At 36.4% G+C, this 20862-nt stretch overlaps 1 protein-coding gene across 1 annotated transcript in view; it reads left to right on the forward strand.

Annotated features, from left to right (window-relative positions):
• Positions 1 to 20862, forward strand: part of lrp1bb (low density lipoprotein receptor-related protein 1Bb) — a 242854-nt gene that overhangs the window by 91308 nt on the left and 130684 nt on the right. The window contains exons 3-6 of the mRNA XM_056754675.1: positions 9922 to 10041; positions 12536 to 12664; positions 15744 to 16001; positions 18822 to 18984. Of these exons, the coding sequence (XP_056610653.1) occupies positions 9922 to 10041; positions 12536 to 12664; positions 15744 to 16001; positions 18822 to 18984 (670 nt within the window). The remainder of the gene's footprint in view (positions 1 to 9921; positions 10042 to 12535; positions 12665 to 15743; positions 16002 to 18821; positions 18985 to 20862) is intronic.

The following is a 20862-nucleotide window of genomic DNA, read 5'->3' on the forward strand; positions in this document are numbered from 1 at the left end:
TTCTTGTCCGTTTGAATGTTTTATATTTTTAGTAGCTAGTGTATTAAGTCAGTCTTCTGGTGGTGATTGGAAAAATAAACTCCTTCAGGAAAACATTGACTTGCCTCATGGTTTTGATCACCCTGTCAGGAATTATTTTCTGATCAAATCAACTGTACATTATCCCTTTTCTATATTAGCTGTTTTATATTTAAATGTTGCTTTGGGTAGCTACTGAAAATTGTTTATTAAAATTATATCTATGGTGTGATTTTCGCTATGTTATGGCCGATGAATGACCTCATGTTAGGTTGGAAAGAATTATTGGAACATAAAATAATAGTTTTGTTGCTCAAATTCAATAAGAATTACAAGCACCTCATGATTCAAAAGCAATTGCCAATACATTCCAGTTACATGCAAGCCAGTATATCGTCGCTCACCTTTTGAAACCTTGAATGTCCAAGTTCTGTGTTTTTCAGGAAATGGAAAAACACACTGTAGCCTACTTTCTAAATGATTAAATACTGTGTTTTCAAAGTTGACAAGCACTTTTTATTTGTTAGATATTTGCCAAACCCAGTGAAAAAAATAAAGGTTGACTTATAATAATGATGTATGGCAAAAATAAAATCACTAAATATGGAGATACAAGGTTTCTGAGGACAGCAGCGATATGAGCGATATTTTTTCACTGCTTTGTGTCCATACAGTGGATGTCAATGGGGTCCAGTGTTATTTTGCAGAAGAAAGTCATACAAGTTTGAGTGAGTAAAATATAAAAAACTTAACTTTTCAGGTATACCACCACTTAAAGGCTTTTGTAGACTTTCAAGCAAATCTTTATTAACTACTGAAGGCTGGCTTGTCTAGCTTATTTGCTATTTAGAAATATATTCTGTGTATATGTAACCGGAACGAACCACACCTACACTAGGCGGGCTTCGAACCGGGTCGGTTCGGCATGGGAGTCGGGCACTCTAGCGAGGAGGCTAAAGACCTCAGTCTCTAGTGACAGACGTCCTTGAGGTCGGGAAGTGAGGTTTACATACTGCACAGCTCTACACTAGCTTGCCTCCGTTACATATAGTCATATTTGTTGATATATGGCATCAAAGACAACTTCACATATATTAATTCTGCTACCAGACCAGACCTGTTTGAAAGTGAATGAATAAATGTACGCATCACCGGCCATTAACTGCTTATAAGTGGAACAGGAATTCAAATAGATATTTGGGGAAGATGACATTGTTAATAGGTAATGTGGCTTTTGCGAAGTAATGAAAACCTGTGTCGCAGATGTACCTTCCCTCCCTCGCTTTGCCTCTCAACAGCATTCAATTATTTCACTTGATTAACTTTTAATTTCAAACAAACAAACAAACAATATCCTGGAGGGCCAGGGCGGCAGCGTTAACAATTGCACAAATATGAATCTCCACAAATACAGTGAGATTCATTTCCCGTGATCTCTTCTGTTTAAAGCAAAGTGGAGTGCATTTACCTACACACGACCTATTAGCATATTTATTGAATGTATTGTATGTAGTCAAATGCAGCACTCACTAGCTGTTGGTCATTTTGTAAAGCAAATGATAATGTTCAATGATGCCGCATCTGGCTGCTGCAACTGTTATTTGAAGATGGTTCACAGTTAAGTCTCAGCGGGTCGGACACCTCAGGTTACTAGAAATGTGCGAGTCGAGCATCTAATTTAAATAAGATAATGAAGGGGTCGCGCTGAATGTTCTTCGCTGTGCTTGCCTTTGGAAATACCCCCAGGTTGTGAAGCAGGGTCAAAGTCAAGCTCGGGGTTCAGTTTTTGACTCATTTGAGCTCATAAAGACACAGGATTACCCCTGAATGCCTTCCTAAAGCAATTAAACACTTTTTAAACTCGGATCCTTTAGTCAGTGTTTAGTTTTAAATTGTGATTATTTTTACTAATAGGATTAACTGGAGTAGGAGTTGGCAGGTGATGATCGTGGAATTTGCTGGCTAGTTGCAGTTGGTAAAGAGAAGCTCTTTCAGAGTTTTATGTGCGCTTGCACATAATATTCTATAATGTTTTATTAATAATACATTGTTAGTTTGTATTTTACAGTGGTTCCCAACCTTTTTTTCCTGAACCGAACCCTTTCCCAGTCCGAACCACCTGTCCCCATGTAAATATATACATTTCAAATATTAAGTGATAGTTCACCCAAAATTGAAAATACTCTTATGATTTACTCACTCACTTGTCAATTCAAACTCTGCAGAACACAAGAGGAGATATTTGAAAGAATGTTGCTAACCAAAAAATCAGTGGCACCATTGACTTCTCAGCAGTTTTATGTACATACAGTATATACAATAAAAGTCAATAGGTGCCCCAGTTGTTTGGTTAATAGGATAATTTATTTTGTGTTCTGCAAAAGAAAGTCATACAGGCTTAACAAGAATGTAAATAAGTTTTGGGGGAACTATCCCTTTAAATTAAAAATACTTTTCTTCCTGTACCTCTTTTACATTTTTGCGTTGAGCTGCCTTGTTTATAAAGTCTTTAATACATAATATTATTAGTGGAATACATTTTTGCATCTGTTTTTGATCTCAAAACATATGTGACTATGTGATCATTGGGAACGACTGATCTAAAACATCAATTTTGTAGTTTTGGATATTTATCTCTGTAGAGTTTAACTGAAATGTAATACAGTGTCTTCTTACAAAGCATGTATCAACCAGCTAGGAAGTAGATAGTGTGAGTAATATGATTGACAGGTAAAGTGACTTTTTCCATAGCAGTCAGGCATTCTTATTGGTGTTTGGGATGGTGCCTAATGCATTTCTGTATGTGCATAAAACAGTCAATAAATGTACTGCGTGTTGTCCATGCCATCTGATTCTGAGATTATAACCGTAACCTCAGTGATGTCCAAGCACTCTTTTGAAATTATAAGCAGATAGAATGCATTTCATTTTTCTTTATAGAAGAATTAAAACGGACTGTTTGGAGAACGTGTTTATATTTAAGATGCCATTAAATATTTGGTCTCCATTCTTTCTTCAACAGATGCATACAGGCTTGTTTAAAAGCACACACTGCTTGAATTTACTAGCTAATGAGTAAAAATGGAGTGTGACTGGTTTACAGTTTGGTTTCCTCCAGCGCTTTCTATTGACCTTTGTAAGTTTAAAAAGTGAGTTTCTCATTATCAATATTTAATGTTCTTCTCTGTTTGAACCATTTTGCCTGAATCTTCTGTCAAATTATTACCTTTTGCAATTTAAATATAAAATGGCACATTTCAATGTGGCGACATTAAATGCAACTGCAGGGTTATTTTTCTGTGCAGGAGATATTTAAAAGAATGTCATGAGACTTAAATTATGTACATTGATGCTTTATAATACTTCTTAAATTGCACCTTGATCAAGTTATTGTTCACCCCCTAAAAGAAATGTTCACCTCAATCTATACTTGTATTTCTATCTTCTGGTTGCAATATGCTTTTGTTACAAAAATATTTCGAGTTTATTCAGAAGGTTTATTTTCAAGTTGAATGTCTCTGGGGGCCTAAACTACATCATTTTCAGTATTGTAATCATATAAATGATTTGTGCACTTCTCATAAAATGATTTTGATATACATGCCATTTACTTCAGCAACAAAAGTGCATGAACTTTGATATATGTGAACTTTAATTTGTAACAATGCTCACAAATTAAATCGGCTCCTTCGCGGGGACGCAGACCTACAGTATGGCATGCTTATTAAACACGACTCGGATGACCATGGCTTGTGCTAAGATCAGCATCTTAATTCGGTCCCACATTAATTAGGGGCCCTGGAAGCAGGCAAGTGATTGGATTAAGTCAGGCCTTGGAGAAACAAAGGCCACGGAGGTCTCTAGAGCTGGCCTGTAATTAGTCCATATGGGAAAGTGAAACACAAACTTCTGCTGGTAGCTCTGTTCTCATGTTTGTGTGGGTGTATTGAGTATTCAGTTAAAGTGTCCAGACTCTAGACCATCTGTGTATCTTCCGACTTCGCTTAAACAGTATGAAGAATGTTCTATCAAAGTTATTGATAATAATATAAATGTATCAACTTTTCTGCTAAAATATAGAAAGACTATATTCACTACATTTATAGACTGCAGCACTGCCACAGCGGTGCATTACACCAGTTGAGCTGCTCCATGAAATGTTAGTCTTCAAAAGATGCTACAGTATAGTCTTCAACAGGAAGGGTCCAGTGAGGAAACTGATCCGGCGGAGCAGAGCCGTTGAGTCAACCATAGTGTACCTCGCCTCAAGGACACTTTGTGATGCACAGGAGGAGACGTGAAGCTGGATTTATGACAGGATACAATGAGCATCAAGTGAGCTGCGTCACGCTCTGCCTGAAGCGGTCCGTTATCAGACTCATGTGGCGTGTTTGATGTGGGCTGAGGTGAATGTGATGGGAGGAGAGGCAGACCCCATGATGCTTTAGCATCAGTGTTTAGATGTAGAGCTTTTAATAAAATGCCTTAGGATTATAAAATACACTCTACATTTTGAGAACATTTAAGTTGATGCTAACTTGAAAATTATAGCATTTGTCTAACCATAACAGAAATGTGTAAACATGTATTCATTTAGGCACATAGGTTCTGTATTAACAAAATACATTTATATTTGTTTTACAATATCCTTCACAGAAGATCATTTTTTTATCATTACTAAAATTACAGGTGTTGATGAAAGATTTGAGATTTGTTTCGAGGAGTCTACCAATTGTCAAATACAGTGGGGGTTAAATGTGCAGTTCAGGTTAGTGTTCATCTACTGCATTTCAGATGGGCGACACTTTACAATAATAACTTTATTAAAGTTAAAGTCTCTTTATATTCTTCTGCCTGTAATAATGAATTGTTAAAACGTCACAGATCCTTATTCAATGTTGAACAAAATGTATATGTTTTTGTCTTTTCTACGGTTGTCACAACTCTGCCTAGCAGGCCATGACATTTTCTACGTTACCAGCAGACAGATTGTTGTGAATATTTCTCTGTCTGGCTTTGTGTCAGGTCATGAGTGAGCGCTGGTGTCTGAAAGCAGATATAAGGATTACTACTGGATATCTGTGGTCCTGCCGTCTCATTTCTTTGTTTGGGCTTTTTGTCTTCACAAAGCAGCACGCATCCAATTAAAAGGTAAAGAACGTAGACACTCAAAGTTAATGGGTGTGAATAGGAAGATCAGAGCTTAAAATAGATATTTGTTTAGGATTTAAATAGGGTTATGGTTCGTTTTATAGCTAATGCAAAACCTCTCTTCCAAAGACACGTCAGCCAACATGTTGTAAGAACTGATTGCAAAATAGATATTGACATAAATAATCTTTTATCTTGTTTTTGTTTTTAGATCATTTGTTGTATGTTTTTTTCTTTTTTAAGGAAAAATGTTAACATTAATGTTGAACATCTGTTAGGATACGACCGTGCTTTTTGGCAGTGTTACATTTATTATAGTAAAGTGACAAATGCGTGCCCCCATAGAAGTTTCAAATGCCCCCTCAAGTAATTAATCCTAACAGCGATACTAAGGATGTTAGGAAGACAGATGTGATTTGTCAGGACACCTGTTTGTGTGATGTCTGTCTGGTGTAATGACATTTTATGAAAATACTCCTGTTTTTTATTCAAGCATTCCGTCTTTTTAAAAAAATATATTTTGGATTATGAATGAAGCCTAAATAAAATCCTTACAGAAAAGATATGAAAAAAAAACTATGACACAGTCGGTCAACATCACCAAGCTTCCCACTTTTTTAGACTTTATTAAAACATGTTCCCAATTTTTGGTGAAATGTGTCTATTTTGAATTATTTGTTGATATTTCTATGTGTGATAATGCGCATTGTCTCCGTAGTCCAACGCAGCAACATTTTTCAATTGACGTAAACGCTTTAAAATGCTTTGACCTTAAATTAGGTATTACTGGTGTGGTTTATGTTGTACAAACAAAATTAAATGTCTTAAGCATGTGACCTCATTTAGGGCGTTAAGAAAAACTTCTGACTTTGACGATGGAATCTAAAGTGCTATAATACAAATTTATGGGTTTTGACATTCAAAACTACATCATGACTGCAATGCTCTATAGAATGTGCAGTTGGGTTTGGCTTTGCTTTGTGTTACTGGTAAATTCTGTGCACCATGTCTTTACACAAATGATTTTTAACCCTAAGATACGCCCTGAGCTTTATCCATTGATGCTTTTCAGACGTCATAGCTGACACAGATGTATTGCATTTGTAATGAAAAAAGCAGCTTCAACTAAGTGTGTCACTTGCATTGCACAAAGAAAAATGAACTTCAGTTGATTCCTATCAATCCCTCATACCTGCTTGAGCATGGTAGCAACCAGCTTTCAAAAGAACTCTGAAAAATAGGAAGGTGCAATAAAACATCTGTCTTTTAACTATGTTTTAATTGCAACACATGTATCTTAATTAGGTCTGTCAATTTTAACGTGTTGATACAATTAGCGTAAAAAATAACAATAGTCATCTGAATAGTATTAAAAAAATAACATTACATGCACAGTAAATTCCTGTAACAGATTTTCTTACCATTGGTACCCACAGTTAAAATACAAATCATTGATTTAATATAAAAAAAAATCCCTATACCATGTACAGCATACAGTAATACAAGTATAAGTCTTGATTTGGTGAATTATTCCTCAGTTAATCATTGTAATCAGACACAATATGTAACAAATCAAGGAACAGATTTGCATACATTCACTTGACTATAATTAATGTTTAGCAACTGCATGTCTTATAAATAGCTGAAGGAAAGCTCTTCATCTTGAGAGCTTATCATTTCAGATTCGAATGGTGTCTATCAGAGTTTTGAAGCTGGTAAATTGGCAGTCTTTGTGCTATTTGTAATTGCACAGTCAAATCCACGCCCACAAACGTCAGAAAAGAGCAATGAACAATAGCTGGTTGGGTCTCATGCTTTACTCAGGAACTGCCACAAGATTTAATATGTGACAGGCAGACAGGACCTTTCAGAGACGTGCTGATTTGGCCTTTGTTGTCTGCACTGCATGAAAATAATTTCAGGTTGTTGCAATAGTATTCCACTGAGACTGTACGGAGAGAATGACAGACAATGCGGTGAAGAAGAGAGACAAAAACTAACTCAAAAGTAAATTTAAGGGTTGACTTGGTAGAAAATTGTCATGTTATGTTCATTTTGTCAGATATTGCACACTCGAAATGCGTGTTTTTGCGGTTTACATCGCAGTGTGCATTGTGTCTAATATCAGAATCATTTTGAATCAACTTGATACTGATATTATAAAGTATTAAATTATGTTTTCGAATAGTTCAAAATGCTTGTGTGTGTCTCCTGTTTTTATAAAGAACCGTTTTTTTACTTGTCTTCTCTTTGTGGATTTTGGTGATGTTTGACCCAAAGAACACTGTTATAAAGAATCTGGGCTTTATTAAACTGCCTTCATTATGTTTAAAGATTTTCTTAAAATTACTAGATTTTTCAATGAAACGTTTTTTTTTTATTTGTTTAATGCATGCAGCTATAAGGTATGATGAATTTTTCTACATGCTTTAGTAGTGCATATGGCATGTAGAGAATGGCACTAGCAATGGCAAGGATGTGAGTGATAAACCTCATACCAGCCTTAGATGCAATGTAAATGACTTGGGATAATCTTTGGATCAAAAGCATCTGCCAGCTGCATGAATGCACAAACACAAGATGAATTCTTGCAATTAAAAATAAAACCGCCAGATGGAGTGCAAAGAAATGGAACAGAACACAGGAATCTTGGGATATGTTTTTAAAAGTTTTGTTTTTAACTAAATGTGTGGTAACACTTTATAATAACTGCACGCTATGAATCATTAGTTAAGCATCAGTACATGGTTAATTAATCATTTATGAAGCATTGGCCCCACATTGATAGACATTAGTAAGCAGTTTATAAATACAGCTATAAATGCTTTGTTCTTGATTTATAAGCATGTATATAATATGCTTAATAATCAAATTTCCATACTTTATTAAGGATGAATTCATAATTTCAAAATTAAGGATTACATTACCTACAAACCAGTTAGTTAGGAATTGTCAGTGGTTCATGAGATCATTTAGAAAGTGTAAGTAAATGATTAATAAACTCTTTGAATGCACATTTATGCATCTTATTATTCTGACATATAGTAACAGTTACTTAATTTGTTAATAAATGCTTTTTTAACACACATTCCTGCTGTAATTCATGATTAATTAAGGTAGTAATAAAACATTTACTGGTTATCAGTTAACTATTTTTGTAAATTATTCTGTAACAAGGCAAACATAGTCCTCACTTTAGATGAGCTCACAAAAAATAGTTATCTAAAAACTAGTAAATGTTTTATAACTACCTTATTTAATCATGAATTAGAGTAGGATTATGAGCCTTTAACTCTCCTTTGTAAATGCTTTACAAGGAATACATAGTCCTCACTTTAGATGAGCTCACAATAATAGTTAACTGACAACTAGTAAATGTTTTATTACTACCTTAATTAATCATGAATTACAGCAGGAATGTGTGTTAAAATAGCATTTATTAACAAATTAAGTAACTGTTACTATATGTCAGAATAATAAGATGCATAAATGTGCATTCAAAGAGTTTATTAATCATTTACTTGCAGTTTCTAAATGATCTCATGAACCACTGACAACTCCTAACTAACTGGTTTGTAAGTAATGTAATCCTTAATTTAGAAATGATGAATTCATCCTTAATAAAGCATGAAAATTTGATTATTAAGCATATTATATACATGCTTATAAATCAAGAACAAAGCATTTATAGCTGTATTTATAAACTGCTTACTAATGTCTATCAATGTGGGGCCAATGCTTCATAAATGATTAATTAACTATGTACTAATGCTTAACTAATGATTCATAGTGTGCAGTTATTATAAAGTTTTACCAAATGTGCTTTCATAGCTTACAGGCCAAGATGCATTACAATAGAATTTTATTTGACGGTAGCACCCAAGTAGATTGTGGCACAGATTGCAGCTCGATTGCAAAGTGTACTGCTGTGGACTAGTTTCAGCCTTAATGAGAAAATTGACTCTTTGTAATGCCTAGTCAATGCTTTACTTGCCTTTATCGAATTCTTTGAACATGCCTATACACAGCTGTGGAAAAAATAAGAGACCGTTTCAGATTTTCATTGAATCAGCATTTATTGTGCCAGTCCAGTGTCTGTTGAATTTCAACAAAACGTATTTATTAGTTAGATCAATTCATCTGCATATTATCAACATCTTACTTAATTGTTCTTCTTTTGATCTGTATAATTACACTACATGAAAAAGATATTGACAGTAAACATTTCAGAAACAACAAACTGTACAGCAACACCACAAATCTGCCCCTCTCGGTCATCAGGGATGGCTAACCACAAAGAATCTAGCTGACATTTCCATTTTTCTTTCCCAAAAATGAAAAATTTGATCTTCAATGAACGTCCACCATGAGATCCATTAATCAAAAACCTAATAGCTACTTGCGCACAACTCTTTTGTGGTAGGTTGATTGAATTTCGAGCACAGAAGATAAGAATTACTGAAAGCTTTCACCGGTCCCTGCCCCAAACCCTTTTTCTTTGCTGGCAGAGTTTTCAACAAAATAGTTAGGTATTTCTTCTCATTTCATCGCTTTTTCCCTGTGTGGAGCACCTCTCTGATTCCACCCGCACGGAGTGCTATTGATCCCCGCCTCTGGCTCGCAGCTGTCAGCGCGAGCCGGCACACCCTCGTACTGATGGGAAGGAAGAGCTTTTAGAGGGGTGAAATCAAAAAGCAATTTACATGTTTTTCCTCTACTTCTCCAACTCTTCCTGTCTCTCTCCTCCCACAGAGCTCCTGTCAGCCTGTCACGAGCTGCACTGCCGCTACGGGTGCATCATGACCAGAAAGGGCACCTTCTGCTTTTGTGCGGATGGATTCGAGGTGGGAGAGGACGGCCGGAGCTGCAGAGGTAGGCGCTTGCGCCAGTCACCAAAATCTCAGATGAACGATGAGTTCAGAGAATCGGGTCTTTCTTTCGCTTTATTTTAAACCGGGTATCTTATGTAATAGTTTTTCACTGAACAAGTTTTGATTAGCATTTGTAAGTAGATAAATCACTTTTCTGTAAGATGCTCATCAGTACTCTGAGCCATTCAGAGCATCTGTGCCCTACTTGAATCTTTAAAACTGTAGCTGTCTAGAATGTGCTCTGTCATTTACGCTGAGTAAATTGAAAAATTTAGATTTAAAATTTAGATTAAAACTTTTTTTGACTTTTTCTATTTTCATCAGCAACATCAAAAACACATGTTATGTGGCCAAACTTAACTTCCAGTACAGTCAAATAATTAATAACTGTTGAGTAGTTTTGATTCAGTTTAATACAATTAAAGATGAGGTAACACAAGCAGGTTCTTCCAATCTCATATTAATCTTGAGTACCTATACAGTAGTATTACATACTTTGTATCTTCGTAGAGTATTTTGATTAAATTTATAAAAGAGAGATGCAGCTGTGTGATTATTTCTGGAAAAAGACGAGCTGCAGGAGGCGGACGGAACTACAGCATGAGCACAAAATACATCATCGAATTATCCTCTCGTGTTATTTACATTATGCACATACGCGCCAAATCCCAACAAAATACAGACATATGATTTAGTTTGACTTACCCCGTTCAGTTCATATCCGGCATCTTTTAGCACTAGGGCCACGGCATCTATCAGTTTCAAACGATCTCCAAATCCAGCGTTTTATCCACAATTTATATAAAATTCATCACAGAGATGGAGTGAGCAAACAAACAGAGCTAAACTTCCGTCAGACGATTGGGGAAGCATTCATGAGCGTGCTTTTTCGTGGGCATGCTCTTTCTCTCTCGCTAGCACGTGCTCTTTTGCGCTGGTGATGGCGTGTGGCCAATAAATGGAATAGGAAACAGGGAAATAGTTAGGAAACAGGGATCCAGCATATTAAAAACTTTACGAAACAAGTTGGAGTGCTGGGGGAGTGTATCGAGCACAGAAATACTATGTCATACGTCCAACTCGTTTTTTAACAAGTTGACCATGTTAAGCATGAGGAACCAGTATGTTGCCCCATCTTAAATAAACAAAAAAATATTGAAAAGGATTAATATTAATATAAATAAAATCTAAAAGGACTTGTTCTATTATAACCAAACACAGATCGGAAGTAAACTTGGGCCAGTGCATATGTCCTAAGAAACCATCTATAGTATATATCACAGCCTTTTTTCCCCACTCCTGCCCCATACTGAGAATGCTATAGAAATTCACAATTCTCAATGCAAGTGTTAGAATGTACACGGTATACATTGTTTTTTTTTGCACAGCAGCTGTAAATGGGCAATTCCAGCGTTATGGAAGTGACATTTTGCGTTATTGAAGTGACATTAAAATTCTCAGAGAATGAATTTGTTATGATTATATTGAACGTTCTGTTTAGATTTTACTGAACTCTTGTTGATAGAGAGTAAACTTATAAAACATTTTTTTTAAGGGAAATAAACATGCGTTTTGGAAGTTACAAACAAAGGACGTGAGTTTGGGAAACGATAAACTTTGTAGGATTTCTGTACAATAAAATGCAGAATCCTAAAGCAATAATACCCAATGAATGGAGAAGGGATGCCTCTTTATAGAACATAAAATAGTTACTTTATATTCATTTACATGAGGATCATGTAATGAAATGGATGTAACAATCCTGAAAATGGCGCTTACCTAACAATGAAAAAACATGCATTAAAAATAAAACAAATGCTTTACAAATCTGAAGAGAGATCTCAAATGGGTATTTGAACCACCAAATGTTAAAATCTGTGCTATTACCATAGTAAAAACCGCTGGTAAAAACTTTTTCATGGTCAAGTTGACATGTTTTTTGTAAAGTAAAATGACATGTTTTCACATTATTTAACACTAAACTTGTAAATTTACAGTTTCTGTCCAAATTTTTTAAAAGCATTTAAAAAATACGTTAAGTAAAACTGTAAAATTACAGCTTTTACGGTGTAGGCTAAACATAACAATACTTGCTATAAAAGAGATGTAAATAGCATATTGTTTAGAAACTACAATAGTTTCCCACTTTTCTGATATGCATAACAGATGTTTGTCGTATATTTGTCCAAGTAGCAGAAATTATTATATTATTATATAGATCTCCTTCTTTATATTGAAGAGCAACGAAGAGTCATTTCCATTGAATTTACTTCAGACTTCTTGTAAGTCAAGCAGGACCAATCAGCCAAATCACCACTGGAACATTACACAGAGCTGCGGTCTAAACAGGCAAAGCTCTGGAGACTACTGCAGGACAAGGCCAGTCTAGAGATACAAGGTGGCACGGGGAGAGACCACATTAAACGGATTTTATGTATTAAGGTCACGTTTGAGCACACCTAATTTGTCATAAATTACTTTTCCTCTGTGTACAGATCATGATGAATGCGCCATGTACGGGACATGCAGCCAGACCTGCATGAACACCTATGGGTCATATCGGTGCAGTTGTACAGATGGGTACAGCCTGCAGTCGAACAGACGCTCCTGCATAGCCAAACACGGTAAGAGCGTGACAAATTAATGACCGGAGATCTGCATAAGCCGCCTGAAACGGAGACACGTCTTGAAATTGTTCTTTCACAGAATGCACTGGGTTGAGACAAGGAGGATTTTATTAGTCTGTGTGATGTGAATGAAATTAACTTGCAGCTTTGCTGTAAGCAGCCTGTGGAGATGGTAATTTTCCGACCTTGGAAAAAATCGCCTGCTGTAATGTATGGTTGAAACTTATGAAATGCTACTGAGCTGTGAATTTGATGAATGAACGGGTTGTGTGTTTGATGTGAAATGAATGTACGGCCCACCTGTTGCATGCTTTGCTAGGTCACGGCTATTGAGAAATCTGTATAAATCACAATATAAATCATGATGAGAAAGTGTTTCTTTATTAGAAACGACTATGCTTATAGTTGCTAGAAGATGTAAGATGTTTATGATTTAGAATGTATGTGAAACTGCTCTTTCGAAGATGTTTATCAGATCTACAGATCTTTAGCAGACATCTTATAGATGTACCTGTGTTATATGGGAAAGCAAATCGTACTAACGTGTACTGTACAAAGAAGATCAAACAAATTCATACGAATTAGCCACCTCGTAAAACAGTCACAAATTCCCATGAGATTGTGTTGAAAGTTCAGGAAAGGTCATTTATTTCTGGGAATGTCACAGATATGTTTGCCTCACCAAACAGGATGTTTGTTTAACAAAAACTATTTTTTAAATCCAGACTAAACTGTAAATTAAGCCCACCATTCTCACGAAGACCTCGAGATTGAGACGGTCCGGGTTTGCATTGGAGATTTCTCCAATGTCCTGATATCAGCATGGCTGCGCCAAGGGACAGAAATAATGGAGCTATTGGTGGAAGATAAGCCAGACATTGAGGATTAAGTAGAGGCTGAATTTTATGAAGTGCATGACCTGAAGGACAGCTATTCTCCGTCTTTATCAGACTCTGTCAATGATTGCTTGCCTAATGGCACCTGATGGTGAGAGCGCCTTCCCACCAGCCAGAAATCCAATCAAGTTTATCATTGAATCTGCAGCTTTGTAATAAGGGGGTTTTGTAGGGAAAACATTCACCACTATTCTAAATGGATTCTAATCCTTTTTAAAGATTACAAGGTTTTGAATCAGGTAATTGTAGTCGGTTTAATAAAAAGCTGGATTTGGTTCCAAACTGTGCAATAACTAGTTTTATTACCGTGAGCATTGTAAGAATATTAGGGGGAATTAAACAATATTAGTAGTGCATTTATGCATAGAATGGAGCGACAGACACAAAGTGCATTAGCTTTCTTGATAGATATCGCTTAAATAGGTGTTGTGATCAATCAAATGTCATGCATTTCTCTGTGGCAGTCCTTCTGCATGCTGGTTTGCAGGAAATCTTCAGAGAGGAGAGCTTGAAAGACAGGGTGACGGAAGATAGCAAAATGAGTTAGCTGACATCACTTACAGCATCTTCAAGTGTCATGTTTGTGTATAAATATCTGATTAACATCATCAATTCGGAGAAGGAAGCTGAATGCATCAGAGAGGAAATGTTTAGCAACATGAGCAGCAACAGATGAGAAAAATGCAGTTAAAAAGACATATCTTAAATAAAAATGCAAATGTGAAAATACACTTCCATTCGCAGGTATGTGTATATGGGAAATTGTTGCCATGGTTACCCTTTACATCACTCTGCTATTTCCCCATCAGTATTTCGGTTTCACTTCTTACAGGGGACATAATTTCATTTGTAGGCGCATTCTGCTGTTGTAACCGCATTCCCGCAAGAATGAGTGATGTTAAGCGCAAATCTCATATGTAAAGTGCGTCTCAGTATAAATATGAAGCCCTCAAGGGTAACCTAGTGCAAAGCAGTTTGCGACCTAATAATATGACACGTGCTGGTAAATATATGGGTGCGTTGCACTGGAACCAGTTTGTACGTTTTAAATTGAACGGGGATTACGCCGCTACTGTACAGCGGGAAATAGCTCGCAGGCAGCTGCACACCTTGCTGCTGGATGCTGAATCTGTCCTGCTTTTAATCAATGTGACTGCTTTCCTATGAAGAATAAACTGAATATCATTACCCATAAACTTACTGAACTCAGTGCTCACCCACATTAATATTAATTTAACAGAAAGAGGTTGTTGCACAAGGGTAGCTATGAGGTTTCCATTAGATGTAAAAGCTCATGCATATCAATTTTAGAGCACCGACGCTACCCAGCCATCTGATGGGGGAGTATGACATAGCCATCACAAAGGTGAATTTTTTATACGACTCTTAAAATTAAACTGCATGAGAATAAAAAGGAAGATTTTTTGTTGGTTGACCTTCAAAGGTCAGATCATATGTCTGTTATGTATTCATTTAATATTCTACATATTTAATATATTACAGAAATATATTAAAATCTTTAATGTATATATTATTATATAAATAGAAGATTAAGCTAGTTAGATATAATGTAATTTATGTGTAACTTATTATTAAGAATATCTATTTTTAAAGGCTCAAATGAGTAAACGTGATTGATCGCATCCAGAATAAAAGTTTACATAATATATGTCTGTGTACTGTACATATTCATTTTTGTATTTATAAATACATACACTTACACATATTCAGGAAATATTTACGTATTGTATATATTCATTTTATAATTCCTTTAAATATGGATGTATTATGTAAACACAAACTTTTATTCTGGATGCAATTAATCGTTTGACAACCCTACTATTTTTATGAGACACTATATAGACGGTCTATTATATATCATTCCCTTGCTATATCGGACATACCGGTTAGTGATCGATGCTCCTTTTCATCTTGGTAACTTTCCAAACCTGGATATAATATCTACTATCACTTTCAAAATACAATAAAAACTGAATAGGAACAGAAAAATGCAGCTGACTGCTGCTTTTTGAAAGTGGGTTTCAATCCTAGGAGACATGTTTCTCAATTACCCGTGCCCTCTGCTCGAGCCTATATTATCCTGTTCTAGTGAAAGCATGGAATGACCAGGAAATTCTTGGCCTCAAGCAGTCTTGTCACCATTTTCATGTCTATTCCAGAACCCGGCGAAAACCCCGCAGCTCTGCTGATCGGAGGCTCGGATAGTATTGTAATCACAGCCCTAAATGGATCCCGCCTGCAAACCCTCAAACAACTGGACTTAAATGGGACTCATGGCTTGGATTTCAACCATAAGGAGGAATCAGTGTGCTGGGTCACATCTTCAGGGTCAACAGGACAACTCCGGTGCGCCAGAATGAGGAAAGCGAGTGGTTTAACTAAGGAACAGGAAGTGAAAACAGTCCAGAATCTCCACGGTACGTTTCATGCTATGTGTTAAAGGAGGCTGTGGAGAAAAAACAAAGGCTTTTATTTTGAAAGATGATAATAAACAAAGAAAGAAATTCAATAACTGAGAAATTCCTCATCCTTTTACTTGAACTGAATATGAATGGAATTAAAATTTAAGGATGTGTAAAGTCAACCAGAAAACTAAAAACTGAAATTTATGAAACTGATAAAGTGAATTTGACATATAATATTTGACTAATTAGCTTTTTATATTATAACTTTTGTTTATAGAAATATTATATGTCCCTAAAACCATTATGGAATAAACAAGTAGTCAACGTAATTAATAGACATATTTGTTTTTTGTTATTAGTCAGTTTGACTTACAATACAGTGAATTCCACTTTCTGGCATCCAATTTCAACTTCCTTTGGGGCATGGCTTATTCAGTTCAAATGCAAAGTCATGGCACAAAACCACTTGGACACATTTTACACAAACAATGTTGTGTGCACTGGGATTTGTTCGATGTTAGAATCATTCTATGTCACGGAAGTGAACCTCTATTATTAATGCAAAGTGTGTGTGGACACGTACCCTGCCAACAAACGGTCTAATGCCTGTAGATAAACGCATGCTTGCCTCACTGCATCCATTAGAGGAGATTCGCTGCAGGCAGACGCAGGTGCTGTTTTATACTTATGCGTTATCTTTTTTCATATGTTATTTAAAACAGTGAGGGTAACAATGGTGTTGCCCATTCATACAATGCAAGGTATGTACGAATTGACTGTACATAACTCCTTGCGTTTCAGCTTTTCTTCATTTATTATTTCTTATGTAATTTTATAATACCGTTTAGTTTTTTATTTAGTGTTTGGCATCAATAAATGTGTTGTGAGTAATATCAGTCGTTGGTGTGCATGGATCAACATTTACCATTTTCACTAGAAATATGATAGATGCTAACAGAGTTCACCATTTATGCACTCATCCTGTGCATGGATTGGTTTATACATTGCAAAATCTAAAGATCATGTGGTGTAGTTAAAGCTAATGTGTCCACTGTTGATGGATCTCATAGTACAAATGATTAATCTGCTATTTAGTTGTAGACTTGAATCAGTGAAGAAGTGCATGTTCTCATTTTGATATACTGATTCAAATAATGGCCTCTAAACCAGTTTTCTTTATGACTTTGGAATAGAGCAAAGCAAAGCATTTCAATTATAACATATTTCAAACCTAGTGCTGTCCATTAAGAGCCTCTAATGGACCCAGACTTTATTATCTACCAGTTCTTGCAAAAACTGATATATTTGCTAAATCACTTACTTTAGGAGGCACTTTTCCTACTTTTATTTATTTATAAGTTTACACCACTTTTTTGTAAATACGCGTCTCTATTTTGTATTTTTTCTAGTGGTGGGCATAGATTATTTTTTTTAATCTAGATTAATCCCAAAATTAATCTAGATTAATCTAGATTAAAATGGCTCATTTGAATTCTGCCGAAGGCATTCAGAATATGTGTGCTACCCAAATAATGACTAAAAGTAAGTCTTTGAGAACGGGTTTCTCAAGCCAGGTGGCGCATTAGACCAGGGTCTCATCTCCTTTTTCCAAAATGCATCACAAACTGCTTGAGAAAGATGTTCTACTATGATAATTGGTGATGAAAATTAAATTATGTTCAATAAGATGAACTTGTGTTTACTTCCGCATTAGCTAAGGGATGATTTGCGTTTAGGTGGTACTTGAGACTGGAAGAGCTCCTACAGTACATTTACATTTAGTCATTTAGCAGACGCTTTTATCCAAAGCGATTTACAAAGAGTGAGGGAGCAACAAGCGATATGTCATACAGGAGCCATAATACATTAGATCTCAATACAAAGTTACTGGTTTCAACTAAAGCTAGACCACTACCTGTTGAGAGAAAGTGTTTTTTTTAAACCAATTCCGCATTGCACAAGGTGCAAACAACCTTAGTCTTATCGATGTTTCTATTGGGAAGCTTCTTAAAAATTAATATTCCCTGAAGCAAACCCGGCGGCTTCATAGCTGCACCCATGTTAGCACGTCACGTTTGATGCGGTAATTTCACAGTAACGTTATGTTGTGTTCAGACCAAACGCGAATGGCGCCTCAAGCGCGAGTGATTTATATGTTAATGCAAAGAGCCAATAGACCTACTTGCTGCGCAAATCGCGCGAATGAAGCCCTGGTTATGAGATGATGAGGCGGCTTCTGCTTCCGCGAATGACGCGAATCACGCGAGTTGAAAAATCTCGTTCTCGCCCCGTACAGTGCAGTTAAGCTGGTATACATCCGCGCTAAAATATCAAGGTGAAAGTCATCATAGCTTGCGTAGTATAGACCCAGCTCCCAACCCAACTTTGAGAATAGATTAACGGCGACATTTTTTTATCGCGCGATAAGAGTCTCACTGCGTTAACGGCGTTAACGCCGTTAACGGCCCACCACTAATTTTTTAGTCTGACTATTGAGGATTGTTCACCAATCTGTTGAAGCTTCTGTAAAAAGTAGCTCTTGTACTTAAACTGAAAATCAGATTTTCATAAACAATGTTTTTATCATGAATATGACTAATTAGCACCTCGTTGCAAGAGCTCGCAATGACTAGTAATGAACATATGCTTGATACCTGATGTGATAACAGCTTCACTTGATATGTGATTCACTGTAAATATGTGTTTATTTTTGGTAATGCATCCTTTAATGATGTCTGAGACTTTTACGAAATACACAAAACTGATACATATTTACGTATATATAAAATGAGCTTGTTTTGTGTAAAGTAATCTTGTTTGTATCTCCTCTAGATGTTGACCGGTTAGCATTTGACTGGCTCACGGGAAACTTTTACTTCGTGGATCGAGCGAGCGACAGGATATTTGTGTGCAACCAATATGGAGACACCTGTGTCACAGTGATAGACCTAGACCTGGTCAACCCTACAGCAATCGCTTTGGATCCTATGATGGGGTGAGTTTGAAATTCACATCTGGAAATATCAAAGGAACATCTCATCTTTGACCTTTTATAATCAGATTTCCAATCTCGCGATAAACATTTTTATTATGAATGTGTGGTTCATCTCCCTCATCACTAAAACACCCTTAAAGGGACAATTCACCAAAAAACGAAAATAATGTCTTTGTATACATTTATTTATTCTGATTAACACAGAGAAGAGATATTTGGAAGAATGCTTGTAACCAAACAGTTCTTGACTTCCAGTCGACGAGAATAAGAATCTTTTTTTAATAAACTGTCCCTTTAACCCTTTAGCTGAATCTCTTCTTTTTGACTATTTCTAATATTTTCAGCATTTTCCATGATTATTTTTCAGTAACCGCTCTGGATTGTCATTAGCATTCTATGATGTATCCATCAGCCAATGATCCCTAACACTCTTGCAGAAATCTTTTATACAGGCTTTTTGTTTTGCTTTGACGACACATAGCCGCTGTTAAAACAAGGTGGCCATGCAGCCCACATGTTAATGTGGAGACTGTTGAAATGTTTCGGGAGAAACCAGGAACACAAATAGTTTTGAGTAGAGAAGGGCAGAATAATTATTCTAGTTATTAGCTGCTAAAAAGGAGCTCCGTGCTAATATTCCCGGCGAGCTCAGAATAGGAATTCAGCGGAGAGTCAGTCCCGTTTATTCATGAGCTTGCAAGGACAGGCAGAGCACACTGTTCCAGGATTTTTAATGAGACGCCTTGTGCCCAGTGAAGCTAAATTGTAGCGCCTATGTTCAGTTTGTCTAAAGACTGCAAATTTTTCGTTCTTTAGAGTTCGGGTGCCATCCTTTTGTTTGCATCTTGTTATTCTGGCAAAAGTAGAATCATGATGACTCTGAATGACGCAGATTGAATTTTTTCTGGCATTGAAGAGACAACCAGGGTTGTATTAACGACAAAATGTTTGTAGCAATGTTTTTACGTTGAAATAATGCACTTTATAGTTGCACAACAGATTCTTTTATTTGTGCTTAAAGATGTCAGCAGCATGTTTTACGTGTGCACTATTATTATATGGCTTCAGAGACACAAGGCCGTCTTATTCACTTTGCACTGCAGACCTAAAAGGGATAGTTTACCCGAAAGTGTCATCATTTACTCACCCTCTTGTCTATTCAAACCTGTATGACTTTCTGTCTTCTGCGGAAAACAAAAGATGTTTTGAGGAGTGTAACCGAACAATATGCCTTACCCATTAACTTCTATTGTTTGGACACAAAACCAGTGCAAGTCAATGGAAACCGCTGTTTTTCTTTTTTACATTCTTCAAAATATCTTATTTTGTGTTCTGCAGAAGACAGAATGTACTACAGATTTAAAACGACAAGAGGGTGGGTGAACTAACTCTCTATGCAGATATCCTAGTTTCTACCCCCAAGCTTGATGCTGTTCCCTCTCCATTTGCAGTGATTTGCCTTTTTGTGCCCTTTTATGGATTAGTATGAGTTTGTAATTTTACAGTCTCAAATTGGTACGTTTACATGAGCATTACCCACAGGGATGCCTTTCTTACATTTGTACTTGGCCTTCAATACCACTGGCCAGTTTTCCTCCAGCTGAGGGCTGGGCATATGGGAGAGAAGTACACTGGTCAAACCTCCAGGCCCGAGACTAAACGTGCAGTTTACGACATTACTTATCCGTTCTGCTTTCTCTTTTCCTCATTCTGTAATTGGCCAGATGAGGTCGGAGCTGCATGCGTGCGGGAGGCTAAGAGAGCAGGAGGCCTGTCCGCCCGCAGCAATGGACAGAAAACAAAAGCAATCGAGGCTGTTTGCGATAGTGGCTCAGAACAAGCGCGGTAGTCATGGAAGGAGTTTCATTTCGCGGATTG

Source organism: Triplophysa dalaica, chromosome 8, assembly GCF_015846415.1.
Source record: "Triplophysa dalaica isolate WHDGS20190420 chromosome 8, ASM1584641v1, whole genome shotgun sequence".
Classification (NCBI taxonomy): domain Eukaryota; kingdom Metazoa; phylum Chordata; class Actinopteri; order Cypriniformes; family Nemacheilidae; genus Triplophysa; species Triplophysa dalaica.